Source organism: Chiloscyllium punctatum, chromosome 45 (assembly GCF_047496795.1).
Source record: "Chiloscyllium punctatum isolate Juve2018m chromosome 45, sChiPun1.3, whole genome shotgun sequence".
In the NCBI taxonomy this organism is placed as follows: domain Eukaryota; kingdom Metazoa; phylum Chordata; class Chondrichthyes; order Orectolobiformes; family Hemiscylliidae; genus Chiloscyllium; species Chiloscyllium punctatum.
Genome location: NC_092783.1, coordinates 6,295,791 through 6,322,479, shown reverse-complemented (window position 1 = coordinate 6,322,479; position 26,689 = coordinate 6,295,791). Strand labels below are relative to the sequence as shown.

The 26,689-nt window shown below is 37.8% G+C and overlaps 1 protein-coding gene across 4 annotated transcripts in view; it reads left to right on the top strand.

Annotated features, from left to right (window-relative positions):
- The window catches only part of lgr6 (leucine-rich repeat containing G protein-coupled receptor 6), a 255,696-nt gene that overhangs the window by 143,897 nt on the left and 85,110 nt on the right, over positions 1-26,689 (top strand). For all 4 annotated transcript variants that reach the window (XM_072563204.1, XM_072563206.1, XM_072563205.1 and 1 more), the window contains 2 exons: positions 1,749-1,820; positions 14,228-14,299. In XM_072563204.1, the coding sequence (XP_072419305.1) occupies positions 1,749-1,820; positions 14,228-14,299 (144 nt within the window). The remainder of the gene's footprint in view (positions 1-1,748; positions 1,821-14,227; positions 14,300-26,689) is intronic.

Below are 26,689 nucleotides of genomic sequence, written 5' to 3'. Positions count from 1 at the left end.
GGAAGTAATACATAACCATGATAATGACTGTCCTTTAGTCTGCACAGTAGTTTAGCGAAACTCGGACAACAGACGACTACCGAGACATAAGCGAACTAACCTGTGTTCAACCATTACTCCAGGAACTCTTGGCCCCATAAATTACCTTAAATGGTGATAACATATTCGTAATTGATATGATTCTAGCCATACATTCAAATTTTATAGTAAATAACTGTGATCTTAGTCTAAAATTGCTTTGGGAGTTGTCATAGCAAATGGGGTTATATTGTGAATTGGGTATCCTGTTGGATTCTTTTTCTTGAGACTTTTACACACTTGATGCAACTGCAATACACCAACTTCTGTAAACAGCCAAAACTTATTAAGCAAGTAGAAGCTTTAGAGGATCACTTAACACTCTTCACAATGCTTGTGAGGCGTGTCAAGAGAAGTTCTCTGAACAAAGGCACCAGTTCTTCCTTTATGCAAGATTTTACATCGCAGTCAGTCATGCCCACAAGGCAGCCCTCAGCCACTCCCCCATTGTCACATGCCACTCAAGACATAATGTAGTGATTTGATTATTTCCAGAAACAATGTAATTTAGATCATTAATTAATAGCAAGATCTGGTATAAATCCTTTTTTTTAAACTGCAGGGTGTGGTTAGCAATATCCTTATTGATTCTAAATAGTCGGAGATGCAATGTAAATTTACTCTGATAGCAGGAGATAGCAGTGTAATTTTTTTACATTCTACCTGCAAGACAGAGAAACATACCACCCTACCTCCAGGACATCCAATTTCTTGAAGGTCAGCAGAGCAAATTAACCTTTTAACATCTCATCCTACTTGCAATTTTCTCACTTTAAAATACTTAGATAATTCTTAAACAGCCTGTTCAGACTTGCTATGATACTCACCTCTGGATCAGATGGCAATGGAACCCAGGTACCCCTGGCTCAGAGTAAGGACATTCCTACTGGGCCACAAGAACCCCTCAAAAAATTGTATTGTTTTGTAAATTTTTTGTTCTCCTCAAAGTGAGGGATATATAATTCCTTGTCATGTGAAGCACAATACATTTTCGTATCATCTTAGTATCACTTCAACCATGATTGCCAGTTAAACAGTGCTAATCTCAAGATAGCATTTTTCCTTTTAATTTTAGCTCAGCAATGCTTTAGTTCCACAAAGCCATCTAGATTCTAGCTGGATTGGAATTCAATGCCTTTGTCCATCGCCAACCATTTTTGTGAACAGAGAACTTTAACAGAAAGCCATTAAAAAGAACCTACCTATAAAGTGTGTGGATGGCTACCAGTCAATTAAGGCTACAATAATTCAAAATAATTTAGCCTTGTGTAATTGCTAACCAAAAGAAACTGAAAATGTTGAATGTCAGAAACAAAAACAGAAATAATTGAGAAACTCAACAGATCTGGCAGCACAAGTTACAGCTCAAAGGTTGGAGGCATGATGGAGAACTTAGAGTTATTTGCTCAGCCTTGGTAATCTGAAATGTTTTCAGTCAGGAATATTCAGCAGTATATACTAGTTATGTAATAGTGAATAACTGCATACATTTATTAAAATATTATGTAACTTGTTACAATCTGGTTAGAGGTTAACTTGTACACCTGTTCCTAGTATTACACAGCTGGCAATCAATACTTGTATTTCCATTGCTATCAATTAGCTATTTTCATGGTGGATAATTTTGCTAAGATTAATTCCACATGGCAATGTTCTCCTTTCTCTTACAGACGGCTGTCTGGAAATCACCTTGCACAGATTCCCATGCATGCTTTTGCTGGCCTCTACAATCTGAAAGTCCTGTAAGTATCAATATTCAGGTCACACCAAAATTTCTCAACTACTATAATGAATACAAATATTCACATTCCCTCCTGAAATCTTCACCCAGGTTCCACTCAAGGTGTGAAATAGAGGACTGAATTGAGCATCCTTTGCACTGGATTAGTGCACCATGCTTATATTTGAATAATGTTTGGATATCACATTAAACCATCAGAAAATATTTTTGAGAATGCTCGCTTTTAATTGTCCTTGCTGTTTTTATATAGGCAAACTGTTTAATGTGAGCAAAGTCAATAGCTTTTGTTAGTTTTAAAGAAAAGATTCAAGAAATGTGTACATGTGAATAAACTTGGCTTTATATTAAGTTGTAACCAACATTCCTGTAGGAAGCTCCTGATAACAGTTCCATAAATAAATTCTCGAAAAAGATATTAATGCTCACAGAATGTAGAAGGCTATTTCATTCATCTTGCCTACAACTAGTTCTATTAGTTAGTCTGGTTCTGTTACATAGTGCCAATCTCCTGCCTTTTTCCAATATTCCTGTACACGTTTTCAATCCAAACAATCGTCTAATGCCCTCTTGATTGTCTCAATTGAACCTGCCCCCAGCATGTTTCCAGGCAGTGCATTTCATTCCCTAATTACTTGCTGTGTGAAAAGGTTTTTCTCACATCACCCTTGTTTCATTTGCCACCATCACTTTACATTTATGTCCCTTTGTTCTTGTTTCTCTTACAAGCAAAAACAGATTCACTCTATAAACTTTCCTGCCCATTCATGATTTGAAAACCTTAATCAGATCTTTTCTCAGCCACCTTCTCTCCAGGGAGGACAGTCCCAACTTGTTCATTCTATCCACACACCTGAAGTTTCTGATATCTGTAATCATTCTAGAATATCACATCTGCACTCTCTCCAATTCATTTACATCTTTCTTATAATGTGGTGCCCACAACTGTATACAATACTATAGCTGAGATCTACCAAATGTCTTGTCAAAGTTCAACATCATCTCCTTGCTCTTGTATTCTATACCGTATTAATAAAGCTCTGTTTACTGCTCTCTCCACCTGTCCTGCCACTTTCAATGATCTGTACACATCTACATCCAGGTCCCTCAGTCTTTCCCTCCCTTTTGAATTGTACCCACTGTTTCATATTGTTGTTCAGTGTTCTTCCGACCAAAGTGCATCATGGTGATCATGCAACATTTTTCAAATGATTAAAGAACTGTACAGAAACTGAGACTATCTGCCTAACATTGAAAACTAATATTTCTTCTTTCCCAACATGTTTTATGGGATGGGCTGAGTTCCTTGAATCAAACACAGTCCCTGCTCAAAGAAATGGACATTGGAAAAGGGTGGGAACAGAAAGAACCAATCTCTACATTTGTTCCCAATTTTTCTATCACCCTCTCCCCTCAACACACCTCCATGAAAACCTATCCCTTCCCTATTATTGGTCTTCGTCTTCCATAATGTTTGGACTCTTGGGTTGGAGAGGGCGGTACTGGGGGAGCTGGTGCAGAAGGGTGCTCCTTTTGGTAGCACTTACAGCTCCCTTGGTTGTACTGCTGAGCACAACAGGCTTCCAGCCTCTGGCTGGTACCTCTGAATAGACAGCACTTCAGCCTCAGGCCCCTGTGGTCTTGCCACTGCTTGGTTGACTTGTGTTTTCTTGAGCCTTTCCAATAAGAGGCAGCTCAGTTTCTTGTCAGGTCTCCTTCAAGCAGGTAGGATCCCTGACTCCACAACATAATTCAGCCCATAATGTGTGGAATTTGTGAAGTAACCCAGATATCCATACAGATATGGTCCATGAATTGATGAGTACAAGGCTCACCCCTCTTTTCCCTCTCCACAAAGTCAATTAGAATTTGGGAGGGAATGTAATTGAGACAAAACTTAGAGATAGCAGGTTTCGCCTCAAATCCTAACCTCCAGCAGGCAAAGAATTCCAGTCTACACACACACTGACCCCAGGAATATGAAGCCTCTACACCAAACACAATGTTGAATTTCTAACCTCTTGAAGGAATCCCATTCCAGCTGCCCTTTTTCTAAAGACCTCAGTATGATTGCAATATTAGGTATACTATATTCCTTATCAAAGTTAATGACTGCTGAAAATGTGCAAATCACACATCAAATACCACCTAATCACTTTGTATTCACTGTGTTGAGCACAATGCCAGGTAATATGAAGAGCTCCTCATTTTATTTTGCAAGTTGAATTCCTATTTTACAAGTTTCCATTGCCTGGATCAATGTCAGAAAGTGGCTTTTGCCAAATGTATATTTCTGTTTTACATTAATAGAAAATACCTATAACCTCTTTGGAGTTGGGCCATCAAGTAGAAATTAGTTCTACATTTTTCATATCAACTACATCTACAATTGTTTGAAAAGTACCTTTGATGTCATGCAGTATTGATAGGATGTTGGCAGTCTTGAAGCAATGGCCTTTATATTCTTTGTTGAGCTAATATTTCAGCTTGGCTTCCAACACATTTTGAATGCTTAATCTATTATCAAATTATTGCACAAATATAGCTCCATTGAGCCAAAGTGATATATATTCAAATTGATATTTCAGAACAATTACTCTTTTCTTTGAAGAAATTATTTGATGGTATAGCTCCGAATGTAACTGAGTCAACATTTGTCATGTGATTTTCAGGGGGTATTTTTAACCTTTTCCATTTGATGGGAAAAATCAGACCTGTGTCAGGCCAACCATCCATTTATCCTCCATTCACAACATATCACATCAAGTCAGTACAAATTTCAACCAGCTTAAAAAAGGCCCAAAATATTTAAACTTGCCAGGTATTATTGAAATGCTGCTGGCTGACTTTCACCTCTCTCTGGCAGAACATTTGAGAGAAGTGGCAGAAGCCTGTGTGACCTGGAGGCTGTGACCATGTGAGTGGTGGGACCAACTATTGGGATGTTCAGTGGAGGCTCAATGCTGACAAAGTAGGGTTAGGCTATTTCTTAAGAAAAAATAATGTAGATCTTTGAACTTAACGTTTTTCGGCCTCTTTGTGCCCCACTTCATTTACTTGCTGGGCTGGCATGCTGTGAAGCTCAAAGCTGCTTCCAGTTCAAACCATCTGATGGAAATTACAGGCAGGTCACAATGGCATCATCAGTTATGGCATGAATGTATGAAGAAACATTTCAGCCTGTTCTGAAGCAAACAGAGTAAAGTAAATGAATATAATGGCATGTCATCTCTCAGCTCCTGCAATGCAGCTAAGTGACTGGTATGCTTTCAACTTCATAAACTTCCCTTTGTTTTCCTAACTTGCTTGTTTCTGTCAGATAAACTGTTCTCTATGTTATCAAATTTGGAATGGAATACAGTTGGTATTATCAAAAGTTGCCTGTAAAGAACATTGCCTCATCTTGTGTATCGATAACAGTCTAATTCATATGGTTGGAACATAGCAAAATTTCCCATGATACCACAATAATGACAATGTTTTTTAATGATAGGTACTGTTGGTTTGCAGCTATTTTGAGGAGTTTAAGGTTTTATTAGTTTACAGATTTAGTGAATCAACAAAATTGTGATTTGCAAGTTGTCTCTTTCCAAGTTTAAGAGCCTTCTCAAGGGAAATAAATGAAAAGAAGCTCAATGATTTAGTTTCGTTGTGCTCCAATTTGTCTTTGACATTTCTCCCATTAATCACACAAATGCTTACAATGTCGCACTCAGCTTGTTCAGGGAACCAGCAAGCTCAGTTAGTCAAAGTGAAGTGCTTCACCGATAATGCAGCTTGAATGGCCATGATGGTTGAGTCAGTTCTTGCCTCTTCTCTTTGCTTCTTAGTGATATCATCGCAGAGAGACATGTGGAAAGTCATGACAAGTAACTCTCAAGGAATGAGGATACTGCTTGAAGAGAGAAAGAGAACATATTTCTGGGCAGTTCATAATCTGCGCTGTTGTTTTTAATTTTTGCTTTGTACAGTTTTACATCTTACACCTTCAGTGTTAATTTTATAAAGCTATTTTCACATCTCTACAAAAAGAATACACACAAAGAAAGAACAAAGAATATCTCCAGATTATGATTTTTCATTTGCAAAAGATGTACAGGTATGAGATGTTCCTACTAGAAGTCATAACAAAATAATATTATGAGTTTACAAACCAATCGCAGCAATTTCAAATTATATTTTTATTTGTTAGTTTAATTTGAATTATAATGAAAGATCCTGAAAAAAAATCAAGTTGCAGCTGAAAGACCTGCCTAATTGTTTCTGTACTACACCCATCAAAAATAATAACTTGGGAAAAAGAATCGATCACTTATCCCTTCAAGTCAATTTGTCATTCGAAAGAGAACTATGACCTAACTCTAACTGATACCTGCCTCTACTCTAGAATTATCAAGTTACTACCTGTTTTATAATCTTATCTTGACTGTATATGTTTCAACCAATAATTCAAAGTACTTTAAAGTGACATGGTCTTAACAATAAGAGTCCATATGAAAAGTGCCAATTACTGCACTTCAGAGGACTTCCTTCAATGACAATTACTTCACAACAACTTATTTCCACAATTAGTAACATTCAGTTGTGTGAAGCCAAAACTCTACAAAGAAGAAATATTTTGTGGTAAACACATCGGTTAAGCCCAACAGTGAAGAATATCTGTTTGGATAAGAAATAAGAAAATGACTGTCAAATCTGAAATTGTCGACCATCATATTTTTTCTTTATTCATTCATGGGATGTATACATTACTGCCAAAGCCAGCACTTGTGACCCATCTCTAATTATCCTTGAATTGGGAGATTTGTTTCACCACTTCAGAGGGCAGTTAAAAGTCAACAGTTTTGTTGTTGCAGGTCTGGAATTGCACATTGGCCAGACCAGGTAAGATTGGCAGATTTCTCTCCCAAAAGAACATCAGTGAACCAGATTGTATTTTTACAACAATCGATCATAGTTTCATGGTCACTGTTTGTTATGTCTTGTAGCTAGTATACAGTTTACTTCTAAGAGTCATGCTCATGACATCATCACCTGAGGGTATAACAGTGTCAAGCTGCATCTTTACTGGGGAAATGAAGCATGACACCCTGATGGTGGTCTGTTGCTCTTCTGTGTGTGTTTGATCTTTCAGGATTAAATTCCCCACATCTAATTCTTATGTGTCTGGAGCGAGCATAAGTATTGATTTATTAGGTACTGTAACTCCCTACTAAAGGCCAAAGCCCAGATCATGGTGGTAGATCAGCCATTATGAATAAAATTAGCTTTATATTCTAGATTTTACTAATTGAATTTAAACTCTAACATATACTGTGCTGGGATTATGAACCTATGAATCCTGAGCATTAGGCGGAATCTCTGAATTACTAGTCCAGTGATATTTCTGCTACACCATCATCTGCCCCTTTCCTGCTGTAGGAAGAGAAAGACAGGAGACTGGTTTAAAAAAAACTTCTAAACAACTACTCTCCACTGGACATTTTTCTGCAACCTTTTGCATAAAAAGTTTGTGTTTTTCACTTAGGTACATGTTTTACTGGTAAACAGAGTTAAGATAGGCAAAGTAAACAAAGTACTGTATTGTGAGGAAAGCAATAAATGTGTAAAGCGACAAAAGGAAAAGAAAAAGATGAAAGAGTGATTCGGAGAAAATAGCTTTCAAATCCTGAAATCTAGAAGCTTCCAGCTCTTTGATCAAGAGACCTTCAAAACGGATGGAGAATAAAAGACTTTATTAACCTGCTTTCTGTGCATGAACAGATTCAGTTACTGTACATTAGCTAATAGCACAGAGTGACTTTTCAGACTTAAGCCACAACTGATAAAGACGTATTCACTTCAGAAAAACAATTACAGAAACATTTAAGCAGGGACTCCATGATAGGTCCAGTGAACTTAAATCTGTTTCGGTATCCCAGAGGGAGTGTGCCCAGGATAAATTCAGCTTTTCCATTTATTTCACTTCTCTTGTTAGCTAAGTAAACCTTCATTCATTTTGGTAGTACTTGGTGAAAAAAGAATCCTTATGGTTCAGCATCAGAGAGAATTAGCTACTGCTGTCAGAGGAGGCAGAAAAGAAACTGTTTAATTAATATATTTTATCTTTTTTTCCCCAGCTTTCAAGGGAAACTGTGTTTAAGGCCAAACTTTAAATGATTAGGTACAATGTACTGTGCAAGTGTTCTTGTAGAATTTTCCAGTTTGCTATTATTGTAACTTCAGAAATAAAATTTAATTTATTATAGAAAGGCTCTTAAAAACTGCATTGGCAAGTTATCTAAATTTTTTAAACCTTTTTCCAAAGTAATATGACACATCTCTGGTTTCATTGTGTCTGGCAATAATAAAGACACATTCTTCACTTCTTTAAACATTTGTTGTTGATATAAAAACTAAAGAGTGCTTCAGTTTGATTCATTACCATTGACTTAGTACAATACATTTGCTCTCCAGAAGTTTCTCGGCAATTCCAAATTGAAGCAACAAGCATTTTTCATTTTGTTACCATTATTTGATGTCGGACAGCTAGCTGGAGATTTGAGTAAAAGGATGTTTTCAGTCTCTATTGGAATCTGCAGGGCATTATTTATCGTGAAATTAAAATTTCAAATCTTCCATCATATCCTCCTTTGCATCTGAGAGATAAACTATAAGATTTTTGGTGAAATTTTTGGATTATTTTATTTACATTTGTGATTCCATTTTCCAACGTGTTACTTTTAAGACTACCTGTATTTATGTAGTGCCTTCAACATACTAAAATATTCCAAGATACTTCACAACAGGCAAAGAAAATTACATTACTGAGTTGTATACGGAGACACATGGACAGAAAACCAAAACTTATTCAGAGAGGTTTTGAGCAGTATCTTATAGAAGAAATGTGAGATAGAGAGTCGGAGGATTAAGAAGAGAATTACAGAGATTAATGCCTTGGTGGTGCACTGGTACAGTAATTAAAGCTGAGGATGAGCAAAATGCCAGAATTTGAGGAATATAGACACCTCTGAGAAAAGATAACAGAAATTGCCTTTGGTGAGGGCATGGAGTGATTTGAAAAAAAAGACAATTTAATAAATTTGATGTCGAAATTAAGAGGTGTGAAAGAAAAGAACAATTAAACTTTTGGTTTATTTTAAGCATTCAACAAGTTATTAGACATATCTGAAAGCTATTTCAACACATGCACCTCGCTAGATGTTTGTTCAACAAAGCAAGAATTATCTATGTCTTTAGAAATTAACAAAACACTGATCCTAATCACTAATTTAGTAAACCTCAAAAGTTATGATGTGGTCACATATTCAATGTATAAGTAACTTAAACCCAATCAATGTGACTTCAAAACTGGCAGAAAATGATATTTTAGGAAAGTAATTAGGGTAATTCTATGATGTGGAGAAATAGGAGTTGAATATAGCACCTTTCACAATTAAAGGACATCCCAAAGCAACTTACAGAAATAAAGTAGTTTAAAACATTGCCACATTTTCCTTATACCAAATATAGTCACTGGGTTGCATATTGGAAGCTCCCACATCAGAAATGTGATATTGATCGATGGGATAAATATTGACCAGGACACCTGGGGCAGGTTCCCTGGCTCTTTTTTTGAAATGCCGTAAGATCTTTTATGTTGACCTGAGAGAGCAGGCATGGCCTCAGCTTAATGGCCAAAAGATGACACCTGTGATGGTGCCCATGAAGGAGCTGATCACTTTTCTCATGTATGTCTTGCATGCACAACGTCAGAGATGAGACTGCTCTTGATTGATTCACACTTAACACCAGGAAGAACAGAGAATTAGTGGCAAAAAATGCAGTGTTGATAATGGGAGGCATGGTGGGCCAAAGAGCCTGTTTCTGTGCTCTATAAGTAAAAGGATGACTTTAGACTTACCAATATCTGGAGAAAATTGTGGTGGCAACCACATACAGTGGAAACAGACCCACATGTCGGAAGCAACATTAGATATAAAAGTGGTTGAGACATAACCTGGCCAGCGATCAAAATAATAGGAATTAATGGATGATGACAAGGGTCAAGTGGTAGGCTGTGAATGTATGTGAAGGGGGAGGTTTGGGAACCAAAGAAGTGCAATTAATTCAGTGGAAAGACTTCAAAGAACTGGGATGAGGATTTAAGTCAAAGAGGATCAAGAGCTTCTCAGCACAAAAGCTGAGGAAGAAAAGGAGGGAGACTATTGCAATGAGAAACCTTGATGCTGATTCAAAAGACATGGCAAGGGAATAGGGTAAGTGTTTAAAGAAGGAGAATGTACTTGAAAAACACAGGGACAGATTAAGGGTTGAGTTGTATATATGTACCTCACCATCAATGCAACAAGTTGGGTGGTGCGAGTAATAAAAAGATGGGGAGATATTTGTGAGGGACAAAATGTTAACAACCTGTAAAACAAGTTTACATTAGTAGAATGATCTTAATGGCATAGTGGTAGAATCCCCACATCTGAGCCAGGAAACCTGGGTTCCTGTCCCTCCTGCAACTGGGGTGTGCAATAACATCTTGAAACAGGTTAATTAGAAAATATCTAAAAGCAACTGGATTCCAGTGCAAACATCTACAACAAGTTTTGAATACCAAATACTTTGTGAATGAACAATCTAGATGGAACTATAGAAAGGGGTGAAAATTCTTGATTTGCTGTCAGAGTCCAAACATGGTCTCGTGGGGTGAGCTGGATTGGAAGCAAATTGGCAAAGCTAGCACAAGCTAGCATGAGAAGAAGAATGATTGAGGTAATGCTTGTATGGAGGCAACAACTGGTACCTCTATGGGCTCTCTGTAGAACACTTAGACAGAGAGAGATAGGCACTGATTTACTCAAGCTTAGGATAGTGACAGGAAAGTATGAAGACAGAGAATTAGCAATACATTGGCATTATTGGGGGTGTCAGGGCAAAGTACTTTAAACCAGAAAACTGAAACATTGCATCACAATGTGACCAATTGATCAGGACATAGGTGAAAAAGAGTCAAAGTGGGGCCAATAGAGGGAAGAGAAGGATCTATAAGCAATGGGCATGCACCAGTGTTACAGCAAATAGACTTAGAAGGAATTTAGCTTATACAGATATGGCATCAGGAAAAAGATGACTTGAGAATGGAGAATAGGAAGGACAATCTGAAAACTCAGCAAGTTGAAACCTGAGATTCTGCAGTGAAACGAAACTGTCTTGTAGAAATTCAGAATATTAAGATCCAGTTCAGCTTATGATAAATTCATTCGATAAAACTCCATGAAATGGTTGCTTGAAGGTAATGTTCAGAGCACTCCTTCCACGACATACAGGCACCAGGTTTATGTATGGTTTCAACATATTTCCTGCTTGGTTCGTGTTGACAAAACTTGTGCTTAAATAATAAATGTAATGTATATCCTATGTTGGACATTGAGCTTCTTTCTGCTTCTTTGATACGCTATAACTCTATAATTATTTATTAAGTTCAAAGAAAGTGATGCCTTAATATGTTCTAACCTTTAAAAGCAGTTAATTCGTTGTAATTATGTAATCTCTACAAAATCTGAGATAGCAGAGTGAAGATTAGCCCTAAGGGAAATAAACATATGCCAGTAATTTCAATGGGTGTTGTCTTGATCTCCCAATGTAACTTTGGCAAAAGATAGTCAAAATCTCCAGAGAAGGTGATAGAATGAAAATCAGGCTGATTCTATGAAAGGCAAATGATCCTCTTGGACAGATTTCCATCCATATAAATTCCGCAGAATTTACGCCTTGGTTTTCAACCAAATTCTGATTTGCTGGTATTTTTTCTGTATATCTCCCCTTCAGAATGGACATGATTTGGAGGTGCCACTGTTGGACTGCGATGTACAAAGTTAATCACACAACACCAGCTTATTGATTTTCCAAGTTTCTATAAGGTCATCCCTCAGCCTCAAATCTCCAGGGAAAACAGCCCCAGCCTATTCAACTTCTCCCTGCAGCTCAAATTATCCAACTCTGGCAACATAAAAATCACACATCACCAGCGCATAGTCCAACAGGTTTATTTAGAAGCACTAGCTTTCGGATCGCTGCTCCTTTATCAGGTGGTTGTGTTGAATGAAGAAGCAGCGGTCCAAAAGCAAGTGCTTCTAAATAAACCTGTTGGACTATACGCTGGTGTTGTGTGATTTTTATGTTGCCAGAGTTGGATAATTTGAGCTGCAGGGAGAAGTTGAATAGGCTGGGGCTGTTTTCCCTGGAGATTTGAGGCTGAGGGGTGACCTTATAGAGACTTGGAAAATCATGAGGGCATGGATAGGAAGACCAGAACTAGAGGGCATAGGTTTAGGGTGAGAGGGGAAAGATTTAAAGAAAGGGGTCCTAATGAGCAACTTCTTGACTCAGAGGGTGGTGCGTGTATAGTGTGTATGGAATAAGTTGCCAGGGGCAGCATGGTGGCTCAGAGGTTAGCACTGCTGCCTTACAGCGCCAGGGACCTGCTTTCAATTCCAGCCTCAGGCGACTGTGTGAAGTTTGCATGTTCTCCCAATTTGTGCGTGGATTTACTCCGGGTGCTCTGGTTTCCTCCTACAATCCAAAGATGTGCAGATCAGGTGAATTGCCCATCGTGTTCGAGCATGTGTAGGTTAGGTGCATTAGTCTGGGGTAAATATATAGTAATGGGGAATGGGTTTAGGTGGGATACTCTTCGGTGGGTTAGTGTGGACTTGCTGGGCCAAAGGGCCTGTTTCCACACTGTAGGGATTGTAAGATTTTACGGAAGTAAGTGAGACTAGATTGGAGTGGGGTATCTGATCAGCATGGATGAGTTGGACCGAGGGTCTGTTTCTGTGCTGCACATCTCTATGACTCTAATGGAGTACAGGATATTGCTCAGTGCTGGATTTCCTCATTTTACACTGCCATTCTTTTGTGGAAAATCTTAAACAGTGCTTATTGACAGACTGCTTACTTTGAGGACAATCCAGTTGGACTATCTTTGAGTCAATACTATTTCAACCAGGAACTCAAATCCAACCCAACTTTGTTCTTCCATTTATCTAACCCGGAGTTTGAGTTTGGTGTTTCTTTTCAACTGCTTTGACTGAGATCAGATTGACTTGGAGCAAACTTAAATTTGAAGCCTCCCTGATCGATTTCAAGTCTTAGGAGAAATTCCCTTAGTGCGACGAAGTAAAAACCAATTAAATATCCTCAAAAGTAAGCAGATTTCAAAGGCAGAGAGAAAGTACAAGGAGAGAGAATACCAAGCCTGCAGCTCTTCCAGAACTCAGTGAACTGTGGTGTCTTTCCTATTTTCAGCAGACCTCCAAGCCTCAGCTGTGTACCCACTGGAACCCTGGTATACACTCATAATGATAAATATAGTTTTCTTTGCCTTGAATGAGTAAAAGAGGGAAAACCACTTGTGAATCTTTCAATAGCTGAGACATTGCTGTTTTAATAACAGCAAAACTATAAGCGTTCGTCAAACTGACAGCAACCTCTGGGTTGAATGTTAAGTCTAAATTGGGATCTGCTGCACAAATGTGTACCAGTTTGATATCACAATACCAAGTGTAAGACATTTTTGGAGAGGCTGAGTCAGGTTTGGAATGACTACATGCCTTTAAGCTGGATATTACAGCCAATTACAGGGACTAGATTCAGTCTACTGAGGTATCTAGCCTGCAGTGTGGACTGCCAGGTTACAGTGGGCTCACATCAGGAAAATGGAAGATGGGTTGGGCTGCACTACTTTCTGTGAAGGACTCCAATACCAATAATAACCACTTGCATGATCTCTCACATAAAATGAATGCTAAAAATAAAATTAACTGTAAAAAGTATTGAGCTTTGTTTCCAAGGGCACTCCAATTTGAACACTTTTACTCCATTCATCAGAAATTGCCAGGTGAGGCTGGCAATATGAGACTGTTGGAGGGCCAATGTAAGAACTGGAAAACGTCCTTAATCTGACAGCAGCAGACTCCCTTCTGTTAAATCAGTCTTTCAAACATCCAAGTGGGTCTGTTTGCAACATGCCCTCCAAGGTCAGAATACAGAACTTGCTCCAATTTCAGATTCCCAAGCCCAGATTGAAATTCCAGCTCTTGAAGTCTGTACATGGCATAGGTAGACCCAGGGGTATTGTCGGTATTTCCCCGATCCTCTACAAGGTGTACTGAAGACCTTGCAGATCACCAGGTATGGAATGCTTATCCGGGTATGCACTCATTACTGGACGAAAAATGGGCCACAACCAATTTTTATTTCATATGTTCTCAGAAGCTCTCTTTCCCTTAACAGCCTATTCAAATTTTGTATTTTGATTTGATATCTAAATTGAGAAAAAAGTTTGAGAGAAACCTGAGGTATGAAATATTTGTCTTACTTTGGACATTAAAATAATAATTTTAACTCTCTTTTCAATAGAATGCTACAAAATAACCAGCTGAAGAGACTCCCCAGTGAGGCATTATGGGACCTTCCCAACCTCCAATCACTGTAAGTTATCTAGAATTGCAACTAATAATTACAAATTAGAATTGCTTGACCCCTGTGTCATCTGTCTTTAGCAACCTTTGTTTTACAGTTGTCATAATACCTGTCAAATGTCCACCCATTAATGATGAGATTATTATTTTGGTTCTTAAACATACATCCATGTATTTGAATGAGCTGACAATTTTTTACGTTCTTTGTGACCACAAATCTTACTCTTGAGATGTGAAAAGCATTACATAAGATTAAACCTGTACTTTTGTACTAAATAAAACTGAATTCAGGCTATTCATATTAAAAGTTACATTTCATAATTATAATGAAATATGAAAATCCAATGAATATTGCCTTTGATTGTCAGCTTTTATTTAATTTCAGCTTGACAAATAAAAGAGATTGTTTTTACAATTAACAATCTAACAGGGCACAAATCTTTAACACACTGGGCATTACATTTTCATGACTAAATGTACAACGTAGCTCATATATGCTTTTAAATACAATTAAGGGCACTCGTGTGGCAGTGAAAGTATCCCTTCCTCTGAGCTAGAAAACCTGGGTTCAGGTTCCATCTCCTCCAGAGCTCTCCGTCATAACACCTCTGAACAGATTGATTAGAAAATATGTATAATGCAAGTAGAGCAATGTTTAAAGAAATGCTGAGGGTACAGAAATGTAAAGTGTCTTCAATTCCAACTTTCTATAGAGACCCTTGATTGAAGCGTTTTATAGGGAGCAATTAACCTATTTGCAATTGTCACTTTTTTACCTGTTCACATTCTGCAAATTATTCTATCTCCAGCAAAGCAATTATATTTTCTTGAGCACTAGTTGCTACTATGCAGTTGACATGTACATGCATTAAATATTGACAAAAATAACCTTCTGTACAAACAAGATGGTTGTGCTATTAAGGGAGCAGAATGACCAAATGATCTTTCTTTGCATTTGACTAGTTTAATTTGCAGAAGCATAGTATAAAGATAAAGAGGTGCTATTTAATTAATGGCAGAATTAGAGAAAGCAAACCATGTAATAGTAGACTGTAACCAGACAGGAAAACAGGATAACATTCACATGCTCAGTAAACAAATATTGCCTCAATACATTTGAAACCATTCAAGGACATTGCTTCCAAAACCAGATAAGAATGAATGTAAAAAAATGAGGCTGTAGATAACAATACCCACATCAAGCAATGAACTACAATAAACGTTGTTGTGTCTTCTACCTCCTTGGTTTTAACACAGTTTTGATGGTCCTGGTTATCTTTTGTTATAAAAACACAGTAATACCTTTGTGTTCAAAGCAAAGCTGACTGCCAAATATTTACCCCAATCTTAAGAGGTTGATGAGTCTATTTCAACGTATCTATGTTCAGACCATTCACACATATTCTGGTAGACAGCAGTAAGAACCAGTAAATGCTACGATGACATCTAAGCAGAGTGCCTTAGCAAGAAACATCTGATTCTGTATTTGGATTCCTCAATTTTTTTTGTCAAAGCTGTTATACCAAAAACTTAGCTTTGTCTTGAAAATAAACAGGTTTTATACTATTAATACATTTATGATGTTCATTTATTTTCTTAGATTTTAAAATGATGAGTTACACAAAATGCCATAAAGGAAAACCTACATTTTTTCACTTTATATTTCAATTCTCCAGCAAACAAAAATGATTAGGTAATACACATGGAGTTAAGGTGGAAATAAAATATCACAGGAAGCATTTAAATATAAATTTTTGAAAAGTTTGAATTCTTTGTCATATTTGAGAAGTTTCGTGTTCCACAAATATATAGATTCTTTTTTAAGGGCTAGTGAGGCTATTCAGAATTATGAATTTAATACACTGTTAAAATCTCAGTTGTGTCTTGCTCACAAGATTCAACGTTTTCAAGGGTTTTTGTTGACATCAAGACTAAAACCATAATTTTTCAGCAGTTCAATTGATTCTTCGTCATTACACTCCAGTGTAACTTCAACAGTGCATCCCATAGGGAAGGGAAGAATCACTGTAAGCGGTTTCTGGGCTTTAATATATAGTTGTAAGTGTGCAGATTCCAGAGGTTGCTCTGAGTTTAAGAGGACAGTAAATACTGATGATTGTGCTGTCACTACTATTGCAAAATCCATGCAACTATTTCTGGAACAATGCAGAATTTCTTCCTAGTAATTTTAAAGATATAGTTAGTTTAGGAAATGTAAAACTCAAGGCATGGGTCCAACCTTCTTATTAAAATGTTATTCTTAACTCATAGTTTCTTGAAAGGTACTGACACAAATGGGGAAAAATACAATTGGCAGAAAATGTCCAATCAAAGTATACTTCCCAAATCAGAAAATGAGATGTTTAACTGGTTACAGGTGTTAAAAATGCCTGTAATCCAGGTCATCATACGACTGAGACAAACTCATTAACAACCCTTAAATTTTCATTTATTTTAATACAGATTCTGTTCTGATGGTTAATGCAGGCAGCCTCGTCCAACACTTGCTAACAATTCTTTTTAATCAGAAATAAAGCCAATCTGAGAAGAGAGGGAAATAATTTCATACATGGAAGGATTTTTTTCATGTTATTTCTTCTTGGGTTTAATTTGCATATATCCAATGAAAGATAAGAGCTTTGACATCTTGGAGCTGTTAAAACCTTGTATATGACAAGAATTTAGTGGTTTCTTGATTTGAAAGTTGGCAAAAAATTCTAAGCTGTAATATTTATTAAATTCTCAGAAAGCCCCTATTTTCCTGAATATATGTAAAAGTTTTGGAATTAAAGGCAAATCTCATCTCTCCAGAAATATAAATTTAAGCTCAACTGAGGCTTATGTGATTCTACTTCTAACCAATACTCTTCTAGTAATTGAAAGAGAATCAATCTTAATTAGTGGCAAAATAATATAGTGAAATGATCAGAATGCTGCAGTGACAAAAATGTTTTTCATTCCATCAATTATTCTTTTCCAACTGTTTCTAGTCTCAAAATGTAACAAATCTGTTAGAGTCCTTTTCGAGACAATACATACTTCCCACCCAAATCATAATGATCATAATGGCTGAACATTTTCACATTTCACCATGGGGCATCGTGCAACATCAATGGTATCTGTTAAACATAGTAAAGGCACACCATTGAAATTACAGAGTGGTATGCTTGTTCACATCTTTGCAAATTAATTTTGACTTTGTATCAACCCAAACTTTGTAACATCTTTTAAGTGATCCAAATCACACCAAGGAAAATAACTTTCCAAAAACCTGATTGAGATATGTATTTACATAACAACTCAAATATATCTTTTCAAACTTTACCTTCAATACAGTTATTGTTTAGCGTGTTGAGGGTCGTTTGGCTCACTGTGAATATTAAAAGGCAGCCGTAGAGAGTACCTAGGCAGAGGTCCACTTTCCCTGCCAGAGGTGTGAGTTTGCTGCCTATCCTACACCATTTCAACAGGAGCACGTCTGTTGCATAACTCTGCTCTTTGATTATGACTAACAGATACCCTGGAATTAGTTCAAAGAAAATAATTAAATGTCAAGGTTCATCTGCAAACTATGGTAATGGATTAATCCATGATGTTGTCTGAATATCATTATTTAGATTACTGCTTCAGTTGCTCCACTAAAATGTCAACAACTGATTACAGTCTCAACCGAAACATGGATAAAGGAAATGCTGATATCGAGTTTGGTTAAACAATAACCATCAATTCACATTGTTTTCAAGTCTTTTGGCAACTATTTTTCCTTTCTTTCCTAAGTGTGATTAACATAATGACCCCACTGGTGAGAATCTCTTGCCAATCATTAATAGCAAGAGGTGAACATCTCACCCCATACACTAGGGATCTATCACCTAAGGCTGCCTGCCAATTAGAGCTTGGCCACATCCAAGTCCTCAAGCCTCACAGTCAAAGTCTGATTCTTGGTGGGTCCAGCAGAAAGAAGATTAAGTCTTTTATATTTGGAGGTGAGAGAGAATACTGAAGGAGGCCGATTGGAGATGCCCCCAACCCCCAATTCAGCAGGCCGATCACTCAATGGGAAATAAGCCACATTCTAGATGCTTTTAATCAACCCATCCAGCCTTGTTATGATACAGCTCTGAAACAGATGGAAGTTGAACTCAGAGCCACAAAAGCTCCCAAGATATCTTTATAACCCAGCAGGAAGGCAGCTGATCAGGGAGGTGACCAGGTTAGGACATTAAGTGTCCATTCATTGCCCATGTAAGAGACTTAATTGTTTCAGATTTGAGAAAGCTGCTTGTGGACCCTTTTGCTGAGCACTTAATTGTGGAGTTGGTGAGAAGTGGGTGCATTTCTCTCCAAAAGAAAGAAAGCCATCCTTTTTTTTCTGGTTAAGATGTAAACAAAATAACAAATCTAAACTTGTGTCGTAAGCTCCATGTTAAATTTGTCAGAAGGAATGTGCACTTGCACAGAATCATATTTCTTCATCTCAACAAGAATATGAAGAAGATTCCTGGGGAAAAATTATCTGGTATATTTTGTTGACGAATGAAAACTCTACTTTTCAAATTTCTTTTGCAGAGCAGTTTGATTTTAGCAAACAATTCCACTTCTTTTAAAGTTGTTCACTAAAAATGAACAGATTTGTTTCCCATCTCAGGACTGAAATAATCCTCATCAAAGTCACAAAAAACATTCAATATGACCGTGATCTTGCTAAATAATCCCTCCTCAATTTACTGACCCCTGTTTGCTATGTTTGATATGATTGATCACACACCATCCACCTCCAATACCTCCTCTCAGTTATCCAGCTGAAAGGGACTGAACTCACAGTCACTCTCTTTTTTTCCCCATTTCCACAAATTACCTTTGTGGTTGCCAAAGATTGATTGTATGCATTCTACTTCTCATTGGTGTGCTGTGTCCTGCCAAGATCACCCAGAACTGTAATACCAGTTTCCATATATGCACCAATGGCACCAGCTCTATCTTACTACCAAACTCTTCACTATCTTTGCTTTGCTGTACTGTTTGTCAAACATCCAGTCCTTAATGAGCAGCCATTCCATCCCATTAAATATTGAACAGGCTAAAGCCACTTCCTTCAGTCCACAAAACAAATTCTGTTCCCTGGCCCTTGACTCCATTGCCCTTCCTAGTCATTGTCTGAGGCTGGGGATGGCTATTCCCAATATTGATCTTACCTCTTTTCTACATCTATAATATTGTTCACCTCCATATCTGTTTCAGCTCATTTGCTACTTAAATTCAATCAACTTCTTTGTTACCTACAGACTTCACTCTGCCAATGTTCTACTGACTTGACTGCCATCCTTTACCCTCTATAAACTTAAATTAATCCAGCACTCAGCAGCCCATATATTAGCTCAACCCAAGTCCCATTCAACTATCAACCTCTTGTGCATTGACTTAGGTTAGTTCCCATTTAACAATGCCTCAGTTACCCATCTCTTAACATCTCCTACCCTTAATGTCCTCTGAAATATCTGTGGTCCTGTAATTCCATCCTCTGGCATTTCTGCTTTTAATCATTCCTTCTTCGATAGCCATACCTTCAATTGCCAGAACCCTAATCTCTGTAATGCTCTCCTAAGCACCTCTACCACTCTTTCTCCCTTAAAATGTTCTTCAAAATCAAGGTCCGAATGTCTCAAGTATCTCATTTTATTGAATTACCCTTCTGATTCATTTTACTCTGCTAAGAACCTAAACAGGAATAGACCATTCAGTTCCTCAAGCCTCCCCCACCATTCAGTAAGACCATGGCTGATATGTTGCAGGCTTCAATACCGCTTTCATGACAGTTCTTCATAGCTCTCAACTCCCCAACAGTATCTGTCTGCCTCCTCTTTAAATAATTCAGTTAACCATCTTCCCCAATAGAGAATTCCAGACATTCAGTGTCCTCTGTGAAAAGAAATTCCTTTACACCTCAGTTTTACATGAATTTCCCCTTATTCTGTGATGATGTCACCCAGCTCAAGACTCCCCTACTAGTGGAACCATCTATACAACATCTACCCTGTCAAACCTCCCTCAGAAGCTTGTGTGTTTCAATAACATCACCCATTAATCTTCTAAGCTCAAATGAAGAAAGGCCAAACTGATTTTCCCACTTATGACAAGTCAATTCTTCATCCCAGGGATCAGTCCAGGAAATCTCTTTTGAACTGCCTCCAGTGTTAATATATTTTTCTTTTAAATATGGTACTAAACCTGTGCACAGTACTCTAGGTGTGACCTCAACAACACTCTGGATAGATGTAACATCACTTGTCTATATTAAAACTCCACCTTCGAGGAATAAAAGCAAAAATTCCATTTTCTTGCTAAATTACTTGCTGCGCCGATATGCTAATCTAATGAGTTTCATGCACAAGAATGATTCATCTGTTTTGGAGTCTCTCTCCATTTAAATAATTGTCTGCCTTTTAATTCTTCCTGTCAAAGTGCATGGCATCACACTTTCCACGTCACACTATCTATATCCCCTGCAGATTCCTTATGTCCTCATCATCACATGTCATCCCACCTACCTTTGCATCATCACCAAATTTGGATTAGTCTCTGCCCTTCCTCCAAGTGAATAATATGGATCATAAATAATTGAGACCTGAGGACTTAGTGGCACACCACTAGATATTTCTTTCCAACCTTAACAAGACATGTTAATCTTGACTCTCTGTCTTCTGTATTAACTAATGCTTAAACATTAGCCCCTATATTGTGAGTTCCTATCTTATGCAATAACCTTTTATGTGACACTTTATCAAATGCCTGCTGTAAATTCAAAAATACGACGGCTGCCGGTTCCCCTTTATCAGTTCTAATTGTTACATCCTCAAAGAACTTTCATAAAACCATGTTAACTTTGTTTGATTAGACTCATAGGGTCATAGAGATATGCAGCACAGGAACAAACCCTTTGGCCCAACTTGTCCATTCTAACCAGATATGCTAAATAAATCTGGTCCCATTTGCCAGCACTTGGTCCATATCCCTGTAAACCCTGCTTATTGTTATATATCCATCCAGATGACTTTTAAATGTTCGAATTATTCCAGCCTCCACCACTTCCTCTGGCAGCTCATTCCTGACAAGCACCACCTGCTGCATGAAAAGATTGCCCCTTAGGTCCCTTTTAAGTCCTTCCCCTCTCACCTTAAACCTATATCCTCTAGTTTTGGAATCCCACACTTGGGGAAAAGACCTTGCCTATTTACCCAATTCATGCCCTTTATGATTTTATAACTCTCTGTAAGGTCACCCCTCAGCCTTCTTCACTCCAAGGAAAACAGCCCCAATCTATTCAGACTCTCCCTATAGCTCAAACCCTCCAACCCTGGCAACATCCTTGTAAATGTTTTCTGAACCCTTTCGCATTTCGTAACATCCTTCCTATAACAGGGAGACCAGAATTGCACACAGTATTCCAATAGTGGCCTAACCAATGTCCTATACAGCTGCAACGTGACATCCCAACCCCTCTATTTAAAGCACTGACCAATAAAAGCAAGCACATCAAATGCCTTCTTCACTATCTCGTCACCCTTTGACTCCACTTTCAAGGAATTATGAACCTGCACTCCAAGGTCTTTGTTCAGCAACGCTCCCCAATACTTTACAATTAAGTGTATAAGTCTTGTCCTGATTTGCCTTTCCAAAATGCAGTACCTCACGTTTATCTAAATTAAACTCGATCTGCTGCCCCTTGGCCCATCTGATCAAGATCCTGTTGTAGTCTGAGGTAACCTTCTTTGCTGTTCACTACACCTCCAATTTTAGTGTTATCTGAAAACTTAGTGACTATGTTCACATCCAAATCATTTATATAAGTGACAAAAAGCAGTGGACACGGCACGGATCCTTGTGGTCCATTGCTGGTCACAGGTCTTCACTTTGAAAGCAGCCCTGCACCATCACCCTCTGTATTCAACTTCATAGCCAAATCTTATTCTACTTCTGTATCCAAATAGCTAGTTCTCCCTCTATTCCATATGACCTAACCTGACATACCAGTCTAGCATAAGGAATCTTGTCAAATACCTTACTGAAGTTCATTTAGATCACAACAACCACTCTGCCCTCCTCAATTCTCTTTGTCACTTCAAAAAACTCAATCAACTTTGTGAGACACTCGCAAAGCCATGTTGACTATCCCTCATCAGTCTTTGCCTTTGCAAATCCATGTAAATCCTGTCCCTCAGTATTCCCTCCAACAACGTGCCCACCATCAATGTCAGACTCACCTGACGATAGTTCCCTGGCTTTTCCTTCCCACAGTCTGAAATAGCGGTGCCACATTAGCCACCCCCCCAGTCTTCGGGCTCCTTGCCCGTGGCTATCAATGATACAAATATCTCAGCAAGAGGCCCAGCAATCACTTCCCTAGCTTCCCACAAAGTTGTAGTGTCTTGGGGATTTATTCACCTTTATGCATTTTAAGATATCCAGCATGTCCTTCTCTATAATATGCAAATTTTTCAAGATGTCGCTATTTATTTCCCTATGTTCTCTATCTTCTGTCTCCTTCTCCACAGTAAACACTGATGCAAAATACTTGTTTGGTATCTCCTCCATCTCCTGCAGTTCCACACATAGACTGGCTTGCTGATCTTTAAGGGGCCTTATTCTCTCCCTAGTTACTCTTTTATCCTTAATGTATTTATAGAATCCCTTTGGATTCTCCTCAACCCTATTTGTGAAAGCTATCTCACATCCCCTTTTTGCCCTCCTGATTTCCCTGTTAAGTATACTCCTATTGCTTTAATACTGTTCTAGGGAATCACTTGATTTCTCCTGTCTGTACCTGATAAATGCTTCCTTCTTACTCTTGTCCAAAACCTCAATATCTCTGGTCATCCAGCATTCCCTACATTGCCCTTCACCCTTTTAGGAACTTACTGTCTCTTGACTCTTGTTATCTCATTTTTGAAGACATCCCATTTTCCAGCCATCCCTTTTTCTGCAACCATCTGCCCTCTGTTAACTTTTGAAAGTGTTAAGGTTTTTGAAATGTCCTGTTATTTCTTCCTTAATGATAGTCTTGAGAGCATTTATCCCAACATAAGATGATAGGCTCAGTAGTCTTTAGAGTTCAGCTTTCTGGCTCCTTCTCTTTTGAATGAGGGTATTATATTAACAGTTTTCCCATCCACCAGAAAACATGTAGAACCCCAATGAGTTCAGGAATATTTCAACCAATACCTCCATTGTCTTTGCAGCCAGTTCCTTTAAATCCCATGGATTCAGGTCCTGGTTATTTGTCTGCATTAATCGCATTAGTTTGTGATATACTTTGACTTTCAGGATAGAGACTGCAACAAGTCCTTTCCTCACATTAGCACGTTGATTATTTGATATCTTTGGGATTTTCACAGTGTCCTCCACCATGAAGACCAATGCAAAATATTGGTATAAATTATCTACCATTTCCCTGTTCCCAATTATCAGATCCCCTGCTGCATCCTTCAAGGGTCCCACATTCACTGTAGCTACTCTCTTTTTAAATACCTGCCATAGTTTTTCTCCTTTTCTTGATTTTTGAGTCATCCACCACTGGGTCCTAAAAAAAATCCCAATTCTCTGGTCCACCACTCAATTTTGCAGCGGCTTGTATATTAGCTTTTGATTGGACACTCAATTGATTGGATGTGCTTTAAAAATGTAACTTCTCAACTACTTTGAAGCAATTTGAAATTTTTTAAAAAACATATGGACAGAAAATGCAAAAGTGGAACACTGACATGAACTTTGCAGTCTTAGAATTCATCAAGAAAAACGTCAGAACTATACAGGACTATACAGTTACATTTGCTGTAAAACTGTTGGTCTTAGAATCAGCACTATGTTAAACATTGCAATGACTGATTTCACAGCCATCCATTATCACAGTAGGGTGTAAGGATTTAAATAAAAAATTGGAAATACTTTCAAACACAGAATAAATATGCCTTTGCAGTCAATCATCTAGTATATTGTCCAGTACAACATTTAGTATTGGCTGACAAATTAAAACCAGATCATGTTATTATATTTTCTTTAGAGCCTATCCTGCCAAAGCTTTCTTGTCCAATATATTGGTAATCTTGTTTAAATACTGTGCCGGGACTCTGGGCAGATATCAGCACCCATGCTGAGAACAAGTAAAAGGAATTTCTAAGTATATGTTACAGACTTCACTATCTTGAAAAACCCTTGTTCATTAAACAAACCCTATTCATTACGTTCACATTATCCTTAAACTCTAATGATTCATAAAAACAAACATTTCATGCAAGTGTGGAATTCATTATAACAACAAGCATAGAATTCATGACTTCACAAGGAATACAACTACTTGTAACTGGTAATCTATGGCAGGCACCCTATTGTGATAATGGATGGCTGTGAAATCAGTCATTGCCATGTTTAACATAGTGCTGATTCTAAGACCAACAGTTTTACAGCAAATGTAACTGTACAGTCCTGACGTTTTTCTTGATGAATTCTAAGACTGCAAAGTTCATGTCAGTGTTCCACTTTTGCATTTTCTGTCCATATGTTTTTCACAAAGATTGATCAATAGAATTTTAGAAGCCTTACCAAATGGAAGTAAGTTTTGCAATGATAATGATTGTCAATTTGAAAATGGGAAGAAAAATGAAAATGTGAACTTGTTGTTCAGATTAATGATATTGGCACAGCCTGACAAATTTAATGAAGAATATCAAAAACTTACTATGAAAACCTTATAATTTTTCATGATTATAAGCAATGTGAGTTTCAGAACTCTAAGAATGAGACTTTATCTTAATTGTGCCAAAATTACATCTTAAAATAGACCCTTTAATTTGATCTGTTTACACTGGATATGATGTATGCTAAAATGCATCAACTATTCTGATAATTTTTTTTTGTAGTTGCTTCTACCAATTGTGAGATTGTGTCACAGCGCTAGAACTTAGCTTATATCTTATGCAGCCGACCATCAGCATGTGTTAGGAATCACAACAGATCACATTGTTCTGCAAGAATCATTTGAAGACCCCCTTAGTTCAATACAGCTCAGATTATTAAGTGAATAATGCAAGAGTCACAGAGTCATAGAGATCTACAGCATGGAAACAGACTCTTCGGTCCAACGTATCCATGTCAACCAGATATCCAAAATAAGTATATCCCATTTGTCAGCATTTGGCCCATATCCCTCTAAACTCTTCCTATTCATGTACCTATCCAGATGCCTTTTAAATGTTTTAATTGTACAGACTCCCCCACTTTCTCTGGCAGCTCATTCATACACCCTCTGCATGAAGACATTACACCTTTAGGTCCTTTTTAAATCTTTCTCCTCTCACCTTAGAGCTATGTCCTCTAGTTTTGGAACCCCACACTTGGGGAAAAGACCTTGCCTATTTACCCAATTCATGCCCTTCATGATTTTATAGCCCTCTGTAAGGTCACCCCTCAGCCTTCTTCACTCCAGGGAAGGCCGAAGGGCCTGTTTCCACACTGTAAGTAATCTAATCTAAAACAGCCCCAATCTATTCAGACTCTCCCTATAGCTCAAACCCTCCAACCCTGGCAACATCCTTGTAAATATTTTCTGAACTCTTTCACATTTCTCAACATCCTTCCTATAGCAGGGAGACCAGAATTGCACACAGTGTTTCAATAGTGGCCAAAACATTGCCCTATACAGCTGCAACGTGACCTATGTTCAATGCACTGACCAATAAAGGCAAGCATACCAAATGCCTTCTTCAGTATCCTATCTACCTGTGACTTCACTTTCAAGGAACTATGAACTTGCACTCCAAGGTCTCTTTGCTCAGTAAGACTCCCCAGGACCTTACCATGAAGTGTATAAGTCCTGCCCTGAAGTGCCTTTCCAAAATGAAACACCTCACATTTATCTCATTAAAGTTCATCTGCCATTTGTCGGCCTATTGGCCCATCTGATCAAGATCCTGTTGTACTCTGAGATACATTCTTCCTTGTCCATTACACTTGCAATTTTGATGTGGTCTGCAAACTTACTAACCATACCTCAAGCGTTCACATCCAAATCATGTGGAACCTAAGTTTGTCCCTTCTATGACCTTGTTTTCTCGTAGCTCTCATATTCACTGCCACCTTATTATTAACAGTAGGGCTGTTTCTCATCGTGTACAAAAACATAGAATATAGATGCAAAACCAGTTTTCACTTGTTAATAGTCTGCTAACGGGTGGTTTCTTGAAAGCTGTGCTGTTAAAAATGTTTAGAATTAAGATTACTTTGGACAGTTTTAATCTCTTGTAAGGAAATTAGTGTATGTATATTTCTATTTTTACTAAACAAATCGGACACACCTCTTTTGCTTTCTATCAGACTGTCAAACAAATTATTCATTTTACTTAGCTTT